Genomic DNA, 20,706 nt, shown 5'->3' with positions numbered 1-20,706 from the left:
AACACCCCCAAACACACTTGCTGTTATATCCGTTAGAGCTCTTTTTCTTTTTTTTTTTCCCTCTCTTTTTTACAACAAAATTTACACATTTTGGATTTTATTACTCCTTAGTGCTTATTACTTTTGGGGGGGGGGAGAATACAGTCAAATATGGCAAAACAAAGCTGTCAGTCAATACCAAGGATAGACATAGCACATGGTGTAGAACAGAGTACAAGTTTATCAACAATGGTTATCAACGTTGTCCCTTGTTTCCTTAAAAAGAATTTAGACCTGGATTTGAATCAAGGTCTGGGAGGCATCCGTTGTGTGGCTTTATATAAATCAGTTACTATTAGATGGGCAGTTACCCAGGGCTTGCTGTGTGTGCCCCAACAGAATCCTCCCCAGATGTGGATTCCTATTCTTACTATTCCAGTCCAAGGGGAGGGCCCAGTACTGTGGCAACAAGTCATTTGCCTGGAATAGATAACTTTCTCATTATACTAGAGTTTCTGTGTCTAAACCCAACCAAGGTAATAATACTAACACTTCCCTGTGTGGTTAACTTCCCTGTGTGGTTAGAAGAGCACAAGAGGGGACTTGGCACATATCAGGTGCTTGTTCTTTTTTTTTTTTTTGTACTGGGGATTGAACTCACAACTTCACATTTGCCAGGCAGACGCTTGTACCACTGAGCTAAATTCCCAGTTTATCCAATTATTATATTGAGTTTCCCCAAATTTTTGTATGGAGCAGACATCATTTGAACAAATCCTTTAGATTAAAAAACAAAAATCTCTTAAACCGGACGTAGGGGTGGAGATAATAGAAGTTACCAGGTGGAGGCAGAAGGTCAGGCTGGGATACACAAGTTTAAGGACAGGCTGGACTACACAGCGAGCTCTCGTCTGAAAACAAACAGTTCCCCAAAGCCAAAACTTTGAATTCTTTTTGAGATAGGGTAGTTCAGGCTGGCCTAGAAATCGCAGTAATTCTCCTTCCTCATCCTCTCCAGGGCTAACATTACAGGCGCGCCGGAGCACGCCGGATTTAAACAAAACTCTTACACAGTGGTAAAGGGCGCGGGGCGCTAGGGGGCTGAGCACTGAGTTGGCGGGAGTTCTGCAGCTGCGGGACCCCGCAGCAGCTAGAGCGTGGCCAGAGAGGCGGGGCCCAGGTGGGCGGGCTGTGCAACAGGGCCAGGCGGGGACTCTGGAATTGAGGCTGGAGGCGGGTCTCGGGGCTCAGGGGCAGCCGGCCGCGCATGCTCGGTGCGGCCCTCTCGGGCTGCTGCCCCGCCCCCTGGGGCTCCAGCTGCGGCGGCCGCTGCACAGAGCAGGGCCGGCTGGGCGAGCGCGCGGCCATGGCCCCGTGGCTTCAGCTCTGCTCTGTCTTCTTCACTGTCAACGCCTGCCTCAACGGTTCCCAGCTGGCCGTGGCCGCGGGCGGCTCAGGCCGCGCGAGGGGCGCCGACACCTGCGGCTGGAGGGTAAGGCGAGGACCGCGGGTTCCTCGCGGTCTCCGGAGTCGAGCGCGGGGTCGTGGCGCACAGGTGCGCGGGCGGCGCCGCGCCGCGCTTGGGTGTCGCGGTCCTTGCCGCTGCCTCCCGGGGCGCGCGTTCGCCGCCGGCCGGGCGTGGGGGTCCGGCGGCCCCTGGCTTTGTGTTCGCTAGGAGGGCGCCGTGGGACGGGGGCGCGGCGCCCCACGCTTTGTTCCCGGGGCCGCGCCCCCCGACTGCGCGCCCTGGCCCGGGACCCCGAGCTGCCCGGGCGGGGGTCGCTGCGGTGAGGCTCTGTTCCCGGACCTCCAGCCCGCAGCAGCGCGAAGGCGTACCCCGTCCTGGGGTCGCTTTGTTCCTCCGGGCCGGGGCCGTCACCTCGCCCCCGACCGACTGGAGCTCCAGGCGGACGGGACTTCGCTGACTCCTTCGGCTTTCCTCGCGGATGCTCCGCGGGCTCCACCTCCCCCTCCGCCTCCCACCTGGAGTCAGGATGTTTTTAGCGGCCGGAGCAGCCAGAGTTTGGCACCTCAGCCACGAGCCCGAGGCGAGACAGAAGTCCAGACTTCTCGCCGTGAACTTGGGCTCCTCGCCCGGAACTGAGTGCTTCTCTGACGCTGTCCGGGGGACGGGCCGTGCAGTTGGGGAGCGCGGGGACGCTGCCGCCCTCCCTGGATCGACCACTGGGCTCGGCGGCCCCGGGTTCTGGAGAGTCCATCTTGCCGCCTGGTGCCTCTCTTAGGGGTTTGGGCTGCTTCGCCTCGGGACGCTTATGCCTTTCGCCCCGTGAAGAGAGCCTGGCAGCCAGAGACACTGCCTGGGCTCTACTCCTGGGAGCCTCAGTTTCCTCATCTGGAAAGTGGGAGGACGTGGAGTACATCCTGATTCCGCCTGGTCTGGGATGGTTGTGGGGTAGTTCGCGTAGGCTAAATTGATCTGCCTCTTGTAGGAGGCTCTAAATAGCCTTAGTAAGACAAGACCTAAGATAGGACACACTCTTGGGGACATAGGCTCGTGCTTCCAGCGCACTTGCCCCATAATTTAGAGAAACAGCACAGAAAGCCATATTTGAACCAAGCAGCTAGGATGCTTAGAGGCAGTAGCCGTATCCTGCTCCCTTCTCTCTGCCTTGTTGAATACTGTGACCTAAGGCTCTATCACTGTGCCGCTAGGGTGACATATCACATTTTCCCACTCTGTTCCACTGTAGTAAAGCATCATTAGTCTTTTTTGGTTTAATTTATGTCTTTGAGACAAGGTCTCACTATGTAGTTTGGCTGGCCTTGAACTTGCAGTGATCCTTCTGCCTCTGCCTCCTGAGTGCTGGGATTATAGGTGTGTGCCATCGCACCCAGTTTATATTTTTATTTAATGTATTTATTTTAAAGGGAATAAAGCAACAGTAAAATGAGCGATAAGACAGTAGGAAATCTACAATAGTTGTTGTTTCGCATATTGTCCTCTGAATAGTTGTCCAGACTATGGGTTTTAGACAGGCTCGCAGGTGGGCCTTAGCTGCCTTCCTGGTTCTCCCTGGCCTGTGCCCCAGCTGGCTCACAGGCTGGAGCATTGCTTGCATCCTGCTTCCCCCCATTCTGTGCACTGACTAGCTGAAGGAGGTGGGGAGTTTAGCTTCCTTTTTGGTTCTCCCTGGTCAGTGCTCAGGATAACTCACAGGGGAGGTGTCATTCCAGTTTATTTTTTATAGAGTGCACATTTTCTAGAGGCTGCCTGTTAGAATTTTGGACCTAGACTGAATTTGACTTTTGGTTATCTGTAGCATCACAACGGTTTTGTTCTCTTCACCTTTTCTCTTCCCTGGGACTGCACCCCTTCAGAATCGATGCCCCTCAACCCAGGCTCCTCAATGCTCCTGTACTTTCTTCCCTCCAACACCGCTCCTCATTTCAGGTGATCTCAACTGCACCTGTCTTGGCCTCACCAGTCTTTTTTTTTTTTTTTTTTTTTTTGGTACCAAGGATCGAACTCACCACCTGGAGCACGCCAGGCAAATGCTTACACCACTAAGCTAAATCCCCAGCCCTTCACCAGTCTTCTCTATGGGTCATTTTCATCATCTTCCTGGATGAGCGTGGGGGCTGCTGGGCCAGATTCCAGGCTTTTCCCAACCTGGAGCTGCAGGCTGATACATCATATGGACCCATTTACCCACTCTTCTTTCATCCCTGCACCCCCCACTTTGCCAGCCTCAACCAGTCCCACCCTCTCCGCTCCCTCCCCACCTTTTGTGCTGTCACCTCCTGTTTTCCCCTCCTCTTGGGGTGCCTTTTCCTCTCCTGAGAACCTCCTGCCTGGCCTCAGCTCTAGTGACCCCACAGGGAAGTTCTCCCAGATTGCCCTTCCCTTTCTCATAAACAGGGCCTTGCACTTCAGTCCTTCAGTCCTCACTAGACTATGTAGCTGGTATGTGTGCTGCCCTCTCTTTAGTTTCTTGATAGTGTCAGAGCCTGGAGCCCTGTACATCTTGTGTGAGCGCAATTAAATCCTACGACCCTCCTGTTAAATCCAGTATTAAGTGATAGATTTTAAGTGGGGTGAGAGATCTCAGCACCCTGCCTCCTGTGTCAGCTTCACAGTAGGCCTTTGCACATGCTGCTCCAGCCTTTGTTCCTTCTCTTTCCACCTCCTCAGCTTCACCCTCTGCTCTAGTATCCCTTCCTGCAAGGAGCCTACCCTGCTGCCCATCCCAGATGTTGCTTTGTCTTCTGTCTCCAGTAAGCATAGGTATACAAGAACTTGGGTTTTTGGATATCTAGTTCCCTGACCATACAGCAGATACTCAATGTGGCTGTTGGCTTCAGCTCAGAGGTTGCTTTCAGTTGAGTTGTGTATGTACAAACATACCAAGAATAAGGGTTGATTATGTGTAATGCACCCATAGGAGAGGGCTTCTTATGGATCGAAGTTTCACTCAAAACCTGAGTGTGATTGCAGGGTGCAGAAGCAAGCCCTGAAGGAGGGGCAGGACTTGGGTGCTGGAAGAGCAGCTGTGCAGAGGACCCCTTGATCTCCAGGAAGCGCTTGTTCCAGGAGCCCTTTCCTCTGTAGGAAGGGTTTTTTCCCAGGACTTGTGAGGTGATTGCCGTCCCCATCCCCCAGGCTGCTCTGCAAACAGACCCTTCAAAGCTGCTCTCAGAGGAGCTGGGAGCTGGCTTGGTTTAAGTAGTCAGGTTTCACGACCTCCCCATTATTTGTGGGGCAATTAAGAGACTGATACTATCTTGAACACAGCTCAGTGCTTTAGAAATGAGTTGTGAGCACACTTCCTTAACCCACAGAAGAGAAAATCTCTTATGGCCCTTGCCAGGTAAAGTTGCTTTTTGAATAATAAATACTGTTTGTTCCAAGAAAGCAACAATTTGCTGGCCCCCTCGTTTTTACTGGCTCTTAACCCTTGCTTCTTGAAAGCAGAATGTTTTTGTTTGTGATGTGTCACTTTAATTATGTCAGTCACTCGCCCTGAGATTCCTGGTCACCACTCTCCTCTTCCGAGACAGCCTTGTCTGGCTGAGAAGCCTATTTATGGAACAAGGAGTTAGGAATCCACTTCTTGGAGTTTTAGTGGGTGGCTTTTCCTGCATTTGGGAAGGAAGGGACATTTCTTGCTCCTTACCTAAAATGGGGTATACCTTCCCTGGTCTGTTATGCCTGAATTACAATTTCTATGCCCCCCCTCCCCCAAAGCTGAACCTTCAGCAGCTCAGGAAGACAGAATGCTGGCACCCTCTTTACAATGAAGTGCAAGCTTCCCATTTAAGGCAAATATTTCATCTCAAAAGGTAGGGAGAAATAGGGTGGTACTTGGAAAAAAAGAAGTTCCAGCTGGTTAAAATTTAGACTCCTGATGAAAGTCCAGCCCAGGAATTGTGCTTGGCCGTGGGCCCGGGGCGTGCTTGTTTGGTTCTGAATTGGATGGTTTTCATTCACTTGCAGCACTGGCTCCCCATCCCATGTCTGTTCTGCCTGTTCCCTGGCCACGTGTCCATTTACAGATGCTCTTGTGTCCCTTGCTGAATTCTTGGCTAAAAATTATTCAGCCATGCATTGATTGCTACATTTTTCAGAGACATCTTTATAAGAGATATATAATGCTTTCTTCCAGCTTGTTTTTCATAGTTAATTTGAACCCATCCTGGCTTATATCCATCTTTCTTGGGGAGCCCTCCCTCGCTGTCTGTATCTGTCCACCCCCAAATCCCTGCAGTACCTGGAGCATCTCACAACTTTTTTTTTTTTTTTTTTTTTTTTTTGCAGACAGGGTATAGTTCAGACTGGCCTTGAACTCACCATGGTAGCCCAGGCAGGCAGTCCTCCTGCCTGTGCCTTCTAAGTGCTAGGATTACAGGTGTGCACTAATATGCCTCACTTGTACTGCTTATTAATTTGGGAAACAACTGCATGAATGAAACTGAGTACCACTTACTGTATTTTTTTTTCCCAAAAGTCTTTTTCAAAGTGATATACCGTGGTTTCCAGTGTCAAAATTGCCTTGGGAGCTTACTGAGATGCAGATTGAAGGGTAGTGGGACTAGCATGAGAGTGAGACAGAACCCCGTAAGTGGCATTTTAAGAAGTTTTAGAGGATTCTGATGCTGTCTCAGTTTTGAGAACTGTACCTTTAGGAGACAGAACTTCCCTAATCAGGAGTAGGGGAGAGAAAACGCATTGTTTATAATCTCTCAGAATTCTGTAGAGTTCAGTGGAGACTTTGTTAGAACCCTGACAAATAAAAGGGGTCCGCCTGGCCAGGAGGGAGGAGGAGAACCCTGGCTTGGGTGGGAAGGGCTGGGGCTAAAGAGGAGGCCTGGAGTGGGGAACCTTACACTTCCACGGCTTCCTCTCCAGGCAGCTGGGCTCGGCTGTAACAGTGTCCCCTGAGAGCTGGAGCAGAATCCAAATCTGAATCTGAGCAGCTCAAACCTTGTGACAACAGTTTTCCTACAAAGGAAATAACTACTAATGCTTTTCTAAGTCTTTATTTTAAGTTGGATATTTGTCATGCTTCATCTGGCCTAGAATGTCACCCTCCCCCCACCAGCCCTTTTTCCTCCGCTGTCCCTGGACTTTTCACATACTGTGCCCCAGCAGATGTCGGCCGCTGCTGGGACCACTCCATCAACGGTTTTATTGTCCTCTTTCATTCCACATTGCCTCCCTGCGTCTGCCTGTGATGGATGGGTTTCCAGACTTATAGAATCCTGGGTTCCACCCCTGTCTGAAGGTACTGAAAGAGGTAGGGGCCCAGGTACCCCACCCAAGCACCCTAGGAACCGACCTCTCTCCTGTCATCCTAGAAGCCATCCCTTTTCTGTTTGCATCTCCCCCAGATGGAGGGGGTCTCCTGTCCTGGAGAGCTCTTCCCTGTCTGCTGGTGCCACCTGCCGTCTCCAGCTGGCCAGACTTGCCTAGCCAGTGGGAGGCATTGTCCTCCTGGGCAGTGTTTGTCTTGGCTGCTGGGACGTCTGAATGGGCCTGACACACAATTAGGTGACTGATGGCCCGGCAACACATTGTCTCCTTCGGGGCCCAGGGCCTTTGAAGCTCTTCCCGGTGGGAAGTAAAGAGACTGTTTGCTCTGTTAAAATGTCTTGGTATTTCCTCTGTTTAACCACAGGCCACTTCCCCTCTGCCACTCTAAACCCGGCAGGGCCACCAGCCGATTGAAAAGATGCAAACCTTGAAGTGATCACATCCTATTGAAATAGATAGTCTTACTGCAGATTACAGCTAGCTAGGGCAAGTCCTCAGGAAGCGGGAATCCAAGGGAGAAAATCTTTCAGTGGCTTCTTATCTTGCTCAAAATTTAGCCTACTGCTGTAATCACACTTAAAGGTCTGAATGCACAGATGGGTACTTTTTGTGTCTTATAGAGAAGGGAAACCTAAAATTAGAAATTAAATTAGTATAGTTATGCTATGTAGATAAGGCAGGTAAACCAATTGGATTGATGGGATTTCTTTGTGTAAGTCAAACAATCTTTGGTGTCTGGGAAGGACATGATGTCTGTTCAAAGAAAACCATACCGGTTTGATTTACCTTGCAGATTCTGTACATTGACACAAGAAGTTTGTAGCCTGAATAATAAAGAATGTCTCTAGGGAGGCTGTCCCTTCCCAAGTAATTAATTATAAGACTTTTCATTAAAACTTTACTGCATTGTAAGGGAGCTTGTTTGTGCTTACCAGAAAAGCCGTAGTATCACCCCTAAAAGGGAATGGAAACTGATGAGGATATTTGTGGATGGATATGTGCACTGCACATACTAAGTATTTTAAATTAATACTTTTGAAATCATTAGGGATTAAGATTTAAACGGAACTAGTTTTCAGATTTAAAGGATAGGGCTGGGGCTGTAGTGCCTATGTAGTATGTGTGAGGCCCTGGGTTTGATCCACAGCACTACCCACCCCCACCTTTTTTTTGAGACAGTGTCTCACTATGTATGTAGTTCAGGCTGACCTTAGATTCACTATGTTGCTCAGATTGGTCTCAAACTCAGTGATCCTCCTGCCTCAGCCTCTTGAGTGCTAGGATTATAGGGTTATGCCACCATGCCTGGCTCTCTATGTTAAAAATATTAATAAATAATACCAGGCTGGAAAGTAGAAAATGAACAGTTTATTTTTTTATTTTTTGTCTTTTTGAGACAGGATCTCGCTGTGCAGTTCAGGCTGGCCTTGAGCTCACTTTGTAGCCCAGGCTGGTCTCAAACGCGCAACGATCTTCCTGCCTCAGCCTCCTGAGTGCTGGGATTACAGGCATGAGCCAAAGTGAACAGTTTAAAAAATTACTTTGGTTACCTTGAATCCTCTTTTTTGAAGGAAACTTAAAAAGAAATAACTAGTTTTTCTCTAATAGAGACTACTATTGTAACATTTACAACTAGCTTCCCTTTCCTTTGGTTCCTGGTTTGGAGTTGTGGGGGAAGGTAGATGGAGCTAATTAAGCCTACAGCTTTTAAAGAGGGACTTACTTAATTGTTACCAGCTGTCCTCGACAAATCACGGAGTGGATGACAAAATAAAGATGTGATGTGAACACACATATAATTCTCTTCTAGAACGGAAGTTGGCCTATAAATCTTCCACCTTACTAGAATAAATGAAAACTACCTCTACCATGTTTGTTTTATGGTCAGCCTAATGGTGAGATGTCCTGTTTGCATATGGCTGGTAACTTAGGCATCTGAAGGGCTAAGCAGGTAGGTGCCCACCTTCGATCCACCACTGGGGGAGGCCGAGGTAGGCCAGCCTGGGGTACACAGTGAGACAGACTCTGCCTCAAACGAACTAAAGTCAAAAAGGCACTAGATGGCAAGGGTGATGGGAAGCTTACTAAATTGTAATTTTATTGTACTTTTCTTCATTCTAACTGATACTAATCATAAGACTTTTCATTAAAACTACTGCATTGTAAGGGAGCTTGTTTGAGCTTACCAGAAAAGCCGTAGTATCACCCCTAAAAGGGAATGGAAACTGATGAGGATATTTGTGGATGGGTATGTGCACTGCACATATTAAGTATTTCAAATTAATACTTTTGAAATCATTAGGGATTAAGATTTAAACGGAACTAGTTTTCAGATTTAAAGGAAAGGGCTGGGGCTGTAGCGCCTATGTAGTATGTGTGAGGCCCTGGGTTTGATCCACAGCACTACCCACCCCCACCTCCTAGGACTTTATGTCCTTAAAAAGGAGTTTTCAAGTGCTCTGTCCCCCACACCATAGTAACCCCATAAAAGCACCGGCTGTTGTTCCAAATTTCTGTTGTATTCCAGAGAGGGAGGTTAAGGGAGGGTTTTCTTGGAATAGAGGTGCATGTCCTCAAGTCAGGCTATATGGTTTAAACTTGATGGGATTTTATTCTGTTCAGTGATTCCTGGCTTCCCTCCCCAAAACAGCCCTTTTATCTGAGGCAAATGCAGTGTGATGCAGAGCAAATGCAGGCAGTCAGTGACAGTTTATGACCTCCATTCTCCGGGTGGGGCACAGGCACTCACCTGCGGAGGATTTATTGTAAGTGTGCAATGTCCCAGCCTGTAAAAGGCTTATTTAGAACCCAGGTGAGGGCTGGTGTTTCTGGAGCAGCTGCTCTATCAAGTCACAGTGACTTGGCCCAGGGGAAAGACAAATAACAGGACCAGGCTCTGGTCACCCATGGGTCTTCCCATCCCCGGGAGATGCGCTAGAGGAAGCGGCTCAGACTACAAGGAGGTGCAGGAGGGATTGGGAAGCCCTGTTTACTCTCCACACATCCCTTCTGTTCCCAAAGAAACCTGAACCATGCTTCCTGTTGCTCCTCATCCTAAAATTGCCTCTGTGAAAGCAGTTTAATGACAAGCGCATGCCTGAGCCCTGCTTGGAGGCCACGTTGGGAACGCTGGCTTTTTAGCCCATGTCTTAGTTCCCAGAAGGTCTGACTTCTTGTTCTGTCTCAGTTTCCTGTGCTTTGGAGGAGGCCCACCTTTCTATGAGGCTTCTCTGTATGGGAATTTTACCTGTGCCATGAAGCCTGCATTTAATTAAGTCAGATCAACCCAATCCTTCCTCCAGAGTTAGAGAGAACGCTTCTGGCCATATTTGCAGTGATGCAGTGAGGTGAAGAAGAAACAGAAATGAAACTTATGTATGAAGAAGAAATCAAATTTGAATGTTTCAGGGGAGGCGCAGAGGGAGGAACAGGAATGGCAGGAACAAGGCTGGCTTTACCAAGGGAACTTTAAGCAGGACCTGCTAGAGAGTGGGACCAGGAGGTGGGGGACATTGTGGGCAGCAAGCAGGACATGGGCAGAGCAGGGGGGTGGGGTGGGGGGCATCTGCCGGTTGTCCTAGGCAGCAGGACACCTTGAATTCATCTGCGCAGGCGTCTGTCAGTAGTGGTGAGGTTGAGAAAGTTTCCCAGCACGTGATGGCTTGGTTAGCATGACCCTCTGTGGCCATTCATTCATTTGGTGAGTGGCTGGTGTTTCATGTGTGCCAGGTGTGATTTCCAGAGCTCAAGTTTAAGTAGAGGAGACAGAAGATAGCAAAGTACCAGTTGCGACCATCCTGTGTGTGTGTGTGTGTGTGTGTGTGTGTGTATATATGTGTGTGTTGAGATAGGGTTTCCCTATGCAGTTCAGACTGGCCTTGAGCTCACTTTGTAGCCCAGGTTGGTCTCAAATGCACAGTGATCTTCCTGCCTCAGCCTCCTGAGTGCTGGGATTAGAAGTGTGCACCACCACACCTAGCTGGGATCACCAGCCAGTGAAGGTAGCACCTCACTGTTTGTTCTGTCCTCTGTCCTAACTATATTCTTCTCATAGACGTTTTCACTGTGAGGCATGCACCATATTTTCTTGTTTCTCCATCTTCTCCAATGCAGTGCCAGCTCCACAAAGGTAGAAACACAATCTGTTCTGTTTCCTAATCTCCAGAACAGAGCCTGGACTGCACTAGGCTCTCTGTCCCTGTCTTGACTGAATGCTCTGCAGAAAATTAAAATGGAAATAAAATGGATGGTGAGGATGGGTTCTTGCGAGTGGATGGAGTGGATGATCTCTAGTGGCCTTGAGAAGGGGGCGTTGATACTGAGAGTAGCATAAACATTTGCTCAACTCAGTAACACCACGGATTATTGGTAGCCTTGCTGGTTGTCACATACTGTCTAAAGGCTGGGGGCTCCCCTGCGCTTTGAGGGCTGGGATCCTGGTGTGCTTAGGAGCCATACCTGCAGGATCATTGTTGGGGCGAGAGGCATTGGACTGTTTTCTGCACTGTGGGTGAGAGAATGTAAAATGCTATGACTAAGCACCAGGCACCTGGTTTTGGATTTTCCACAGTGATGTTAACAGAATGCGTCTCGCTCCTTGCCATCAGCCCTCATTGTGTGTGAAAACTTTCTGTCTTTAACAGGCACAGGCCTCACTCTTATTTCATTTTCTCTGTCCTACTTCTACTCCCCACTCTTGTGAATGCATTTCATTTGCTGAAGTCGCACGGAGCTCTGTCTGGACTCAGAGGTGCTCTATGCCTTCTTTCCGGGGCTGTGGGTTTGCTGGCCAGCTGTGGTAATGAGTTTTTGCTGGGCTTTGATTTTCATGCCTTGCCTCCCTGTGGGAGGAACTAGATATTTCTGATCTTACCTCTGCTCATATTCAGATCCAGCCAAGCAATCAGTGACTTCCCAGGCTTTTTTGTGGAAGACTGTGGGAAAAGTCCTGGTTGGCTGGCTATGAATTAATGAAATCCTTAGAAGGCTTCACTAAAGATAGCTCCTGTGGTTTAAAAAAATGCCAGTGCCCTTTTAATTTGAGAAGGAGGTCATGGAGTTTTACCAAGATCAAGCAGCGAAAATGCAGCCTCTGGTGGGGCCAGCCAGAGACTGCTTTAGGGCCTCAGGAGCTGCCAGTGCACCAAAGGTGGCTGTCACCCAGACCTCTCAGGCCTGCTCCGGATGTGCTGCCTCTCATTGTTCTCCTCCCTGGGTCTTTGAGAAACAGAACTTGTGTCTCCCACATCGTTTCATGTCAGTACCTCCCATCTACGGAGCTTGCTTTTGCTTCAGGGAGGATACTTACTGTCTTTTTTAAAGTGCATAGTTTTCCAGTTGGTCAAGACTAGTACAATCGTTGGTTTTCTTTCATTAAAAAAGGATGGGGGTGGATAACGAGGGAGGAATTTGGGTGGAAAGCAGAGAGGATGTAAAAAGGCTGACAGTCTGGGGATTCTGATTAGGGGCAGTGAGAATGCTGGAGGAGAGATGTAGGAAACCGTATACAGTAGAGGGCCCTCTGCTGTTAAAGCGGGAACATGAAGGTCTTAAATGCGCACCGCCAACCAAGTGAATTGGAAGAAATCACAGTATTGGTTTTTACTTTTAACGGTTTTTGAGTCCATCTGTCTATGTGTAGGTATTCTGAAGTACTACTGGCATAGTTGTGGATTTATAACTAAACAGGAAGAGGCAAGCCTTCTTCCTATGTGGTACGTAGCCAGTCTTCCGTATCAGGGTGTTCTTACTGTTGTGCTTGTTCATTCTTTATATTTTGAAAAATTTCAAAAGTGGAAAAGACTTGTAAAACGAACACCTGTTTCCCCTTGGCCTACGTAGGTCATCAGTGATGGCGAACCTTGTATTTATTTATTTTTGGTACTAGGACTTGAACTCATGACTTTGTGCTTGCCAGGCAGGCGCTGGGGTGAACCTTTTAGAGCTTTCAGTGGCACAGACAGCCTATCGAGGCGCCGTGCAGTGCATGTGCCATGCTGTAGGCTGGCTCTCTACTACTGGCTGGAATCTTCTGTGCTGAAGGTGTAACCACACTACCCTAATTGTCTTTCGGCTGTCACTCTGAATATGCCTTTTTTTTTTTTTTTTTTTTTGGTCTTTTTGAGACTGGTCTCACTATGCAGCTCAGGTTGGCCTTAAACTCACTTTGTAGCCCAGTCTGGCCTTGAAATCACGGTGATCTTCCTACCTTACTTACCTTCCTGAGTGCTAGCATTTCAGGTGTGAGCCACCACACCCTGCGTGGACATGCCTTCTTACTGAATCACATGCTGGTGTGCTGACAGGGAGCGCTGCTTTTCATTCATTGTCCTGTCTCTCTATTCTCTAATCTGGAGCATTCCACTGGCCCTTCATAACCTATACAGTCTAAAGAGTCAAGGTCACTCATGTGGGCAGCCCTGCAGTTACAGTTGGGTGTCTGATTGTTTCCTTATGATAGGATCAAGTTAAATAGTTTGGCCAGATCCCTTTAAAGGTGATGGTATGATGGCACTGGATTTTCTTTATAAATGGGAACAAATGCAGGTGCACTTTTAACTGTAAGCAAAATGTGATTGTTTTCTGCTTGAAAGTGTTGCACATAGACACTTTTCTCTATGATGAATGCAGTTTAGTTTTGTGTTGTCTTTACCAAAAAGAAAAAAAAAGTTTCACATTGTCTCCTTTTTTATTTTATTAAGGATGTGAAGTACAAGTTATCATTTGTGACACCCTGTAATAAGCTGTTTCCTTAAAGACTCTGAAATCTAGGAGTTCTGCTTCTCTCCAACGCTTAGGGCTTTTGCTATCCACAGAGGCTTGTTGCAGACAGTTGTACTTGTTGCTTTCAATGGCTGGGAATGAGTTCCTATTAAAAAACCTCTGTTTGACCAGCGTGCGTTTACGGTTGAGTGCTCCCTCACACCAAAATCCAGCCATAGCTTGCCTTTGTGTTAAGAAAACATTGAACTTCACTTCCAGCAAAGGCTACTTCACTCAAAACATGTCCTCAGAGTCACTTCCCAACGTTTTAGTTCTTTGATCGTATGGTGCCTAAATTATTTTAGTGGAGTCTCTTACAATTTTGTTAGTTTAACTTAAATTGCTATCTTCTACCTAATTACATGGCTTTTCTTACTTTTATTTGCCCCCAACCCAGATTTAAAGGCCAACAGATGTAGAGTTAACATTGGTCATTTTCCAGGGTAAGTTAAAATGTCAAAAAGCATCAAGTTGTTATTCTTCCAGGGCACTAGGGAAATGACAGAGGCAAAACCTCCATGTTTTATTCATAAATCCAGAGACTGCAAGGGCACAGGCAGGCCGCCATGCCCTGCATTTGTTCGGCTTTCGGCCTGGGCCTCCTCCCCTGCTGGCTGTGAAATGTCGTGCCGAGCTGCAGTAGTGGGACATTGAGCATCCAGAGAATGAACTGCAGGGCTGAGCTTGGCTTTTCATTTTCTTTTCTGGCACCAAGTCCTTGGTCTCCTCTGTAGCCTGACAGTGAAAGGCCAGAAAGCAGCGATTTGGAGGCGTGCAGGGATGGATGCAGCCTCAGCCCACTAGACAGGGGCTCCTGTGCTGGAATGTACCCCGCACAAAGCCTGGCTGGCAAGGGGGTGCCCTGGGGTGGCGACTTGCTGTTGCTGAGTCTAGTTTGCTCTGGTTGGGGGGCAGGGAAGAATGTTCGTTTTCTTGTTTCCATGGCTGTGCTCCCTTCAGTTTAGCTGGAGAAGGGAGTGAGGGGTGTTGTTAATTTCAGAAATCACTTGGAATTAACGCTTTTGTGTAGAGGGAGGCATTAAGGGCAGAGGGCTGAGGCTGTCCAGTTCCCCTAGACTTGGTGTTTTCTTTGGATGAAGTAAAATGGGGCAGCATTTGTTAAACAAGCTTGAGTTTGATTTAGAGCAGTGGTGTTTCATTGGGAGTGATTTGGGGACTTTCTGGAGCCCTTTTCGGTTGTCACCACAGGAGGGAGGTGCTACTGGCATTTATTTTTTAGTGAGTATGTCCTAATGATGCTGCTGAGCATCTTAAAATGTGGTGGGGCATTCTCTGGCCCAGAATGTCAGTTAGGGCTGAGGTTGATTTAGGGGGTCTCTTCTTCCATTTGAAATTTTTAGCTCACGTAGGCTCATAACACTTTTCAGCCTCTTTTCTGTTTAACAAGCTGCTGGCTCTGTAAATCTGCGCTCAGCATGAATTGCCACTAAACTTCCCAAGATGGGTGATTAAATTGTTGTGGTGTTCCTTTTGAAGATCTTTCCTGAATGCAAATACTATTTTAAATGCAAAAGACAATTTTCCCCCCACATAATTTGATCAAAGTCACCTAACCTGCACCTCTGTTTTTGTTACTCACTGATGGTCTATGGATAACATTACATTTTTTCAGCATGAAACCCAACACTTCAAATCCCTAAAGCAGTCTCAAATTTATGGTTAATAAAAGCATTTATTGTACTGGATGTCATCTGTTATATCACTCTGGGGCTAGAAACTGGCAAGCAGTGGACAGGAAATATTTTCATTTCAAATCGTTTCAATCTTATGGTCTAGGGGCAAAAGTGTCTGATTTCAGGAAAGCCATGGTGAATAGCATAGTAATGAATGCATTTTTAGTTGATTAAGCAGGCATTCTCTCTCCCTTTCAAACAGTCTTCTCTCTGGCTTGGTGGGGCTAAATAAACATGTGATTTTAGATGATAACATTTCTTCTGTTGGCATGCTTTTTTTGACCATCTTAAACTTCTCCTTGGTTTCCAGGAATGCTCAAAGAGGCAAACACATGCCAGGCTGAACTAAAGTTTGGGTCCATCTCAGAGGTTTTCTGAGATGGTGCTGAATTGCCCTTTAAAAATAGACTTTGGTACCTGGCCTTTGGATTATAAATTAAGAAAAAGTTCCCTATATTTTGTTTTTAAAAAGCTTTAAATTTAGTTGTCATTTAAGCCCTGATCCCTGGTATCCATCTGTAAAGAGGTTGTGGAGAGTCCATGCAGAGACCTGTTTCCCAATGACCCTGGACCTTTCTGCTGGCTGACAGAGCCCGTGTGTCATCTCAGTCATCACTTCCCAGCAAGCCTGGGCTAGGTGATTATTTCCTTTTTTTCTCCAGATGAGGATTCCGTGGCACAAAGAGCCAGGAAGGGATTAAGATGACTCTGGGAGGCTTCTCTGTGCCAGAAACCAGAGCAGCAGAGTTCTTCCCCTGCCCATGCTCCGAGCAGTTGGGCCTGCGATGCCTTCCAAGCACCAGCCTAAGAGGGCCTTGGCCGTGTGCAGCAGAAGGCTGGGGATGGGGGACAGAGGATGGGCCTGAGGTCAGGTAGGGCTTTGCAGATAAACTCTGATTAGGCATCTACTCCAAAGGTTCCCCAGAATGGCTGAGTACCAGAACCACCTGAGGAACATTAGGTAGAGGAGGCGAGTCTGGGCCTTACCCCAGACCTGCTTACGTGGGCTTTCCAGGGGAAGGCCAAGAATCTGAGTTTTTAAAAAAGCTGCCAGCTCAGTGGTTGCCAGGGGTTGGGTGTTAGGGGTTGCCAGGGCGGAAGGGGTTGGAGGAAGAGTTCAGCTGCAAAAGAATAGTACAAGGGAATTTTGTAGGCTGATGGAACTGTTCTGTTTTTCTTTGTACCTGGAATTGAACTCATGACGTCCTGCTTGCCAGGCAAGTGCTTATGCTGCTGAGTTAAATCCCTGACCCTGATGGAACTGTTCTATATGTTTGATTGTAGAAGTAAATGAGTAAATATATGTGTTTTAGCTTATGGAAGTATATGCCAAAAATGTCAATTTTAGTGATTGTAAATGAAAAAATAGATGCTGCCCAGTACATGCCAGATGAGGTCAAATAGGTGGGTGCCTGGTGAAGCTGGGAAGAGTTGTTCAGCTGTGAGAAGGGGCCACCTGGGATTGCAGTTGTTGAACTCTAGCACAGTAATGTCCAGCAGGGCTGTCTGTAGTGATGGCCCTGTTCTCTCTCATGCTATTTAGTTCAGTAGTGATGCGCCTGGGTGGCTGCTGGGCGGCTGAGACTTTGCTGCATAGTTGAGGACCTGGCTTTGTAGTTTTACTGAAGGAGCCACATGTGGCAGTGGCTGCCTGACTGCACAGATCAGCCTTAGGAGAGATGTGCTGAGACGGAGTGGAGCTGAATACAGAGCTTGCTGGTACTTGATGCTGGATTCACAGTGTATCGGGTCAGGCCACGTTTAACATGGGAGCACGGGACAGTTGCCAGTGTGGGTTGCTAGAAACAGAGAAAAAGTTACCTTGGGACCTGCTGAGTGGAGAAATCTACTTTTCCTTCTCCATGATAGCACTAGCCTGTGGCTCTGTCGTTTCCCCCAGGATGAGAGCTCAGTTGGGGTACTATTTAATTTTGCTTTGTTCCTCTGGAGTAACAGAATATTTAGGCAGCCACTGCAGGGTCCAGACCAGCCTGGCCACAGAGCGTAGGAGGTGGGGTGTGACCAGTGTGGGCCTGCCCCGTCCCTTCCTGGGCAAGCTAGGATGTGACAGTGGCAGTGAGACATCAGTTTCCCACCTTGGGTGCTGAGCACCCTGTGTGTCTTGGCTTGTGTCCAGCTGCTCTTAAACCTCCTCCCTGCCCCTGGGTCTACGCTGTCTTCACGAGGATTCCTTTTCATTGGGCTGTAAAAGAAGATCTCAAAGTGTGAGCTTTTCTTTTTGAGACACAACTGTGTGGTCCAGGCTGAACTTGAACTTGTAGTGTATAGCCCAGGTTGCTCATGGTGAGCCTTCTACCTCAGTTTCCTGAGTGCTGGGATTACAAGTGTGTGCCACCACACCCATCAGTGGACTTTTATTAGGATAAACCAAATGGTGGCAGACATAGTATATTAATTTGTAAAGATATTTGTCCACAAATAAATTTTGCTTAACAAAAAGTTTTATGCAGGCCATAGTGGTATGCACCTATAATCTCAGCACTCAGGAGACTGAGGCAGGAGGATCCTTGCAAGTTTGAGACCAACCTGGGCTACAAAGTGAGCTCAAGACCAGCTTGAACTACATAGAGAGACTGTCTCAAAAAGATACATGTATACACACACACACACACACACACACACACACACAAGACTTCTATGAATCTGATTTGAAAGTAGGATTTAAAAGATCCAAAATTAGTGTAACTATTAATACTTTTTAAAATGTTCCTGTTTGTTTATTTATTTATCTTTTTGACAGAGTTTCATTATGCTGTGTAGGCTGGCCCTCAACTTACCTTGTAGCCGAGACTGGCCTCAAACTCACAGCAATCTTCCTGCCTCAGCCTCCCAAGTGCTAGGATTACAGGCCTGCATCACCACACCGGATCCCCTCTTTTTATTTTGAGGTGCTGGTATTGAACTCAGAGCCTGGCACATGATAGGCAAGCCTCCACCACTGAGCCACATCCCCAGCCCAGTGATGGCATCTTTTCGGAGGGTTTCCTTATATTGCTTTTACAAATTGGTAGCTTCAGCCTAATTAAAAAGAAAAAAAACATAATGAACACAAATAAGAAGAAAAAGAGCAACTGGGGCATTTAATATTTAATTCCTACTACTCTCAAACTCTTCTTGCTGTAGTTGTAATAATACCGTATTGATTTTATTTATAGTTATTTTGTCTTGTTTTGTTTTTTTAGTACCAGGGATTGAACTTGAGACCTTGCGCTTGCCAGGCAGGCGTTTATGCCACTGAGCTAAATCCCTGGTCCCTGTAGTTATTTTTACTTTAATCTGTTTTCCGAAGATTGTATTTCCGAGTGTCTCACCTGTCATTTTAGTGGTGCCATGATATTTTCCTTTTGTTTTGGGGCGAGTCTTTTGAGACAGGGTCTCACCCTGTAGCCTACGCTGGCCTTGAGTTTGCTGCACTCCTGCCTCCTGGGTGCTAGGGTTACAGGCCTGCACCACCATTCCCGGTGAAATCTCATATGGGGTGCCCCTCACCCCATTTGCCAGCCCTTGTGCCTGCATTATTTTTGCTAATTCTGGGTTATTGCTGCTGTACTGATGGCATGAACATATACATACAGATTGTTTTCCTGCATATCCTCATTTGTTTAATTTCTTGGCTTATATTCTCTGAAGTAGCATAACTGGACTCAAGGTTTTGTTGCTCTCATTACTTGTTTTTTAGCTTGCCCTGTGAAATGACCGGGCCATTTCACTGGGAAGAGCTGAGCTATGTTTTGAGAAGGGGGACAGTCTGGCCCACAAATCCCAGCTGTATCATTTATTACCATTTATTGTGGCCTTTGGCAAATTTCTTTTTACAAGAAAAAAAAGGCCGTATTTATCATGTGAGTGTGTTAGGTTCTCTGAGCCAATTCCATCTGTAAAATGGGTTAGCAATGGCTCATCTCCCCACAGCTCACTTAAGTGAGATTGAAACGTTGGGCTCTGCACTGACTGCGTAGTAACTGTGTGCTAATTGGTGTGGCACATTAGTCTCTGTCTGTAGCAGAACGTGTGCTATTTTTTCAGAATCTGAAAATATTTGATTTTATGTTAGTCATTTGGTGGCTTCTTACCTTGTTTTATTCTGGGATTTTCAGGGACTGAATCTTTTCACCTGATGATTTACCTTCAGAATATTTTAGTGCTGCTAAGTCTGTTAGTAATACAGTGAAGTACAGATGAAATGCTGGTTGGTGGAAGGGTTAGTGGAGATGTTTAAGTGAATGGAGTTAAAATAAGAATTACCAAATGAGTCTTTCTGATGTAGGAGCGTATTATGAAAACAGTTGAATCTCAGTACGGATAGAAGAATTCTGTTTGTGTCACTAATTTGGACCTGTGATTTCCCAGTTTTAAACATCTATACTGTTGTTAATTATTGCTTTTGTTTGTTTGTTTCTTTTGATACTGGGAATTGAACTTATGACCTCATGCTTGCTAGGCAGATGCTGTGCCACGGAGCTCTATTTGTGGCCTGTGATGATTTTTTTTAAAGAGCAGAATATATTTATTGAGAGAAAGAAAGCCTCTGTCTGACAGAAGTGGTCCCAAGTGGTTGCCCCTTGATTGATTTTTAAGTTGGGTAGTTTTCTGGGCTAGAAGCTTTTAGGGCCCAGTCAATCAATCAGTCAGTCATCAATCACTGAATCCAAGAACAGGACACTGCCTCAGACTCCCTTTGAGCCCTGAGTCACAGCTGGGATGTTGACAGTCCTGAAGGCCTGAGCCTTTCTGTCAGTGCCTGATAGGTTGAAGAGGATTTAGGTGGAAATTGTGGTGGGTGTGGCAGAGACTTAGGAAAATTGCTCAGGGGTATGTTATTTCCAGGTTGGTGGTGTAGCTGTCCTTTCTGCAGAGGGTGCAGATGCTGTCAGCTCTGCTGCTGCTTTAGGCCCGAGGAGGCATAGCCTGCTGCTGTGCCTGGCCTTGAATTCTATCCCACCCTTACTCCACCCCACCCCCATTGTCTGGCAAATTAACTGCCGGTGGTAATTACACAACTGGTTAGTTTTTTGTGATATCCCTTCCTTGTTTACACAAATTGCCTTCTTACTGGGAAATCTAAGGAGAACACTGAAAAACATGGCCAGGCATGGTGGTGCTCATGGGAAGCTGAAGCAGGAGGATCACCACAAACTGAAGCCTGCCAGGGTTACATAGTGAGTTCAGGTCCACCCTGGACTATGTAGTGAGATTCCCAAAAAAGAAAAATAGATTTTAAAGCCAGGGATTTAACTCAGTGGTGTAAGTGCCTGCATGGCAAGCACAAGGTCTTAAGTTCATTCCCCGGTACCAAAAAAAATTAACAAGTGACAAACATGTACACACACACACACACACACCTACCTACCTTCCTTTCTTCCTTCCTTCCTTCCTTGTTCTGAGAAGAGTTTCCTTGGAATCCCAAGCTGAAGTAAATAGAAGATAGCTCTGGGTGAAGAGAATGGGAGAGGGGTCCCAACTGAACCTCCAGATCAC

At 47.1% G+C, this 20,706-nt stretch overlaps 1 protein-coding gene across 1 annotated transcript in view; it reads left to right on the top strand.

Annotated features, from left to right (window-relative positions):
• Positions 1 to 1,285: 1,285 nt before the first annotated feature.
• The window catches only part of Il17rd (interleukin 17 receptor D), a 76,170-nt gene continuing 56,749 nt past the window's right edge, over positions 1,286 to 20,706 (top strand). Inside the window, exon 1 of the mRNA XM_003480091.5 lies at positions 1,286 to 1,471. Coding sequence (XP_003480139.1) covers positions 1,346 to 1,471 — 126 coding nt within the window. The 5' untranslated portion in view covers positions 1,286 to 1,345. The remainder of the gene's footprint in view (positions 1,472 to 20,706) is intronic.

Source organism: Cavia porcellus, unplaced genomic scaffold (genome assembly GCF_034190915.1).
Source record: "Cavia porcellus strain 051 isolate PalLab524CR breed Dunkin Hartley unplaced genomic scaffold, mCavPor4.1 scaffold_10, whole genome shotgun sequence".
Taxonomy (NCBI): Eukaryota; Metazoa; Chordata; class Mammalia; order Rodentia; family Caviidae; genus Cavia; species Cavia porcellus.
This window is presented reverse-complemented; position numbering and strand designations above follow the sequence as displayed.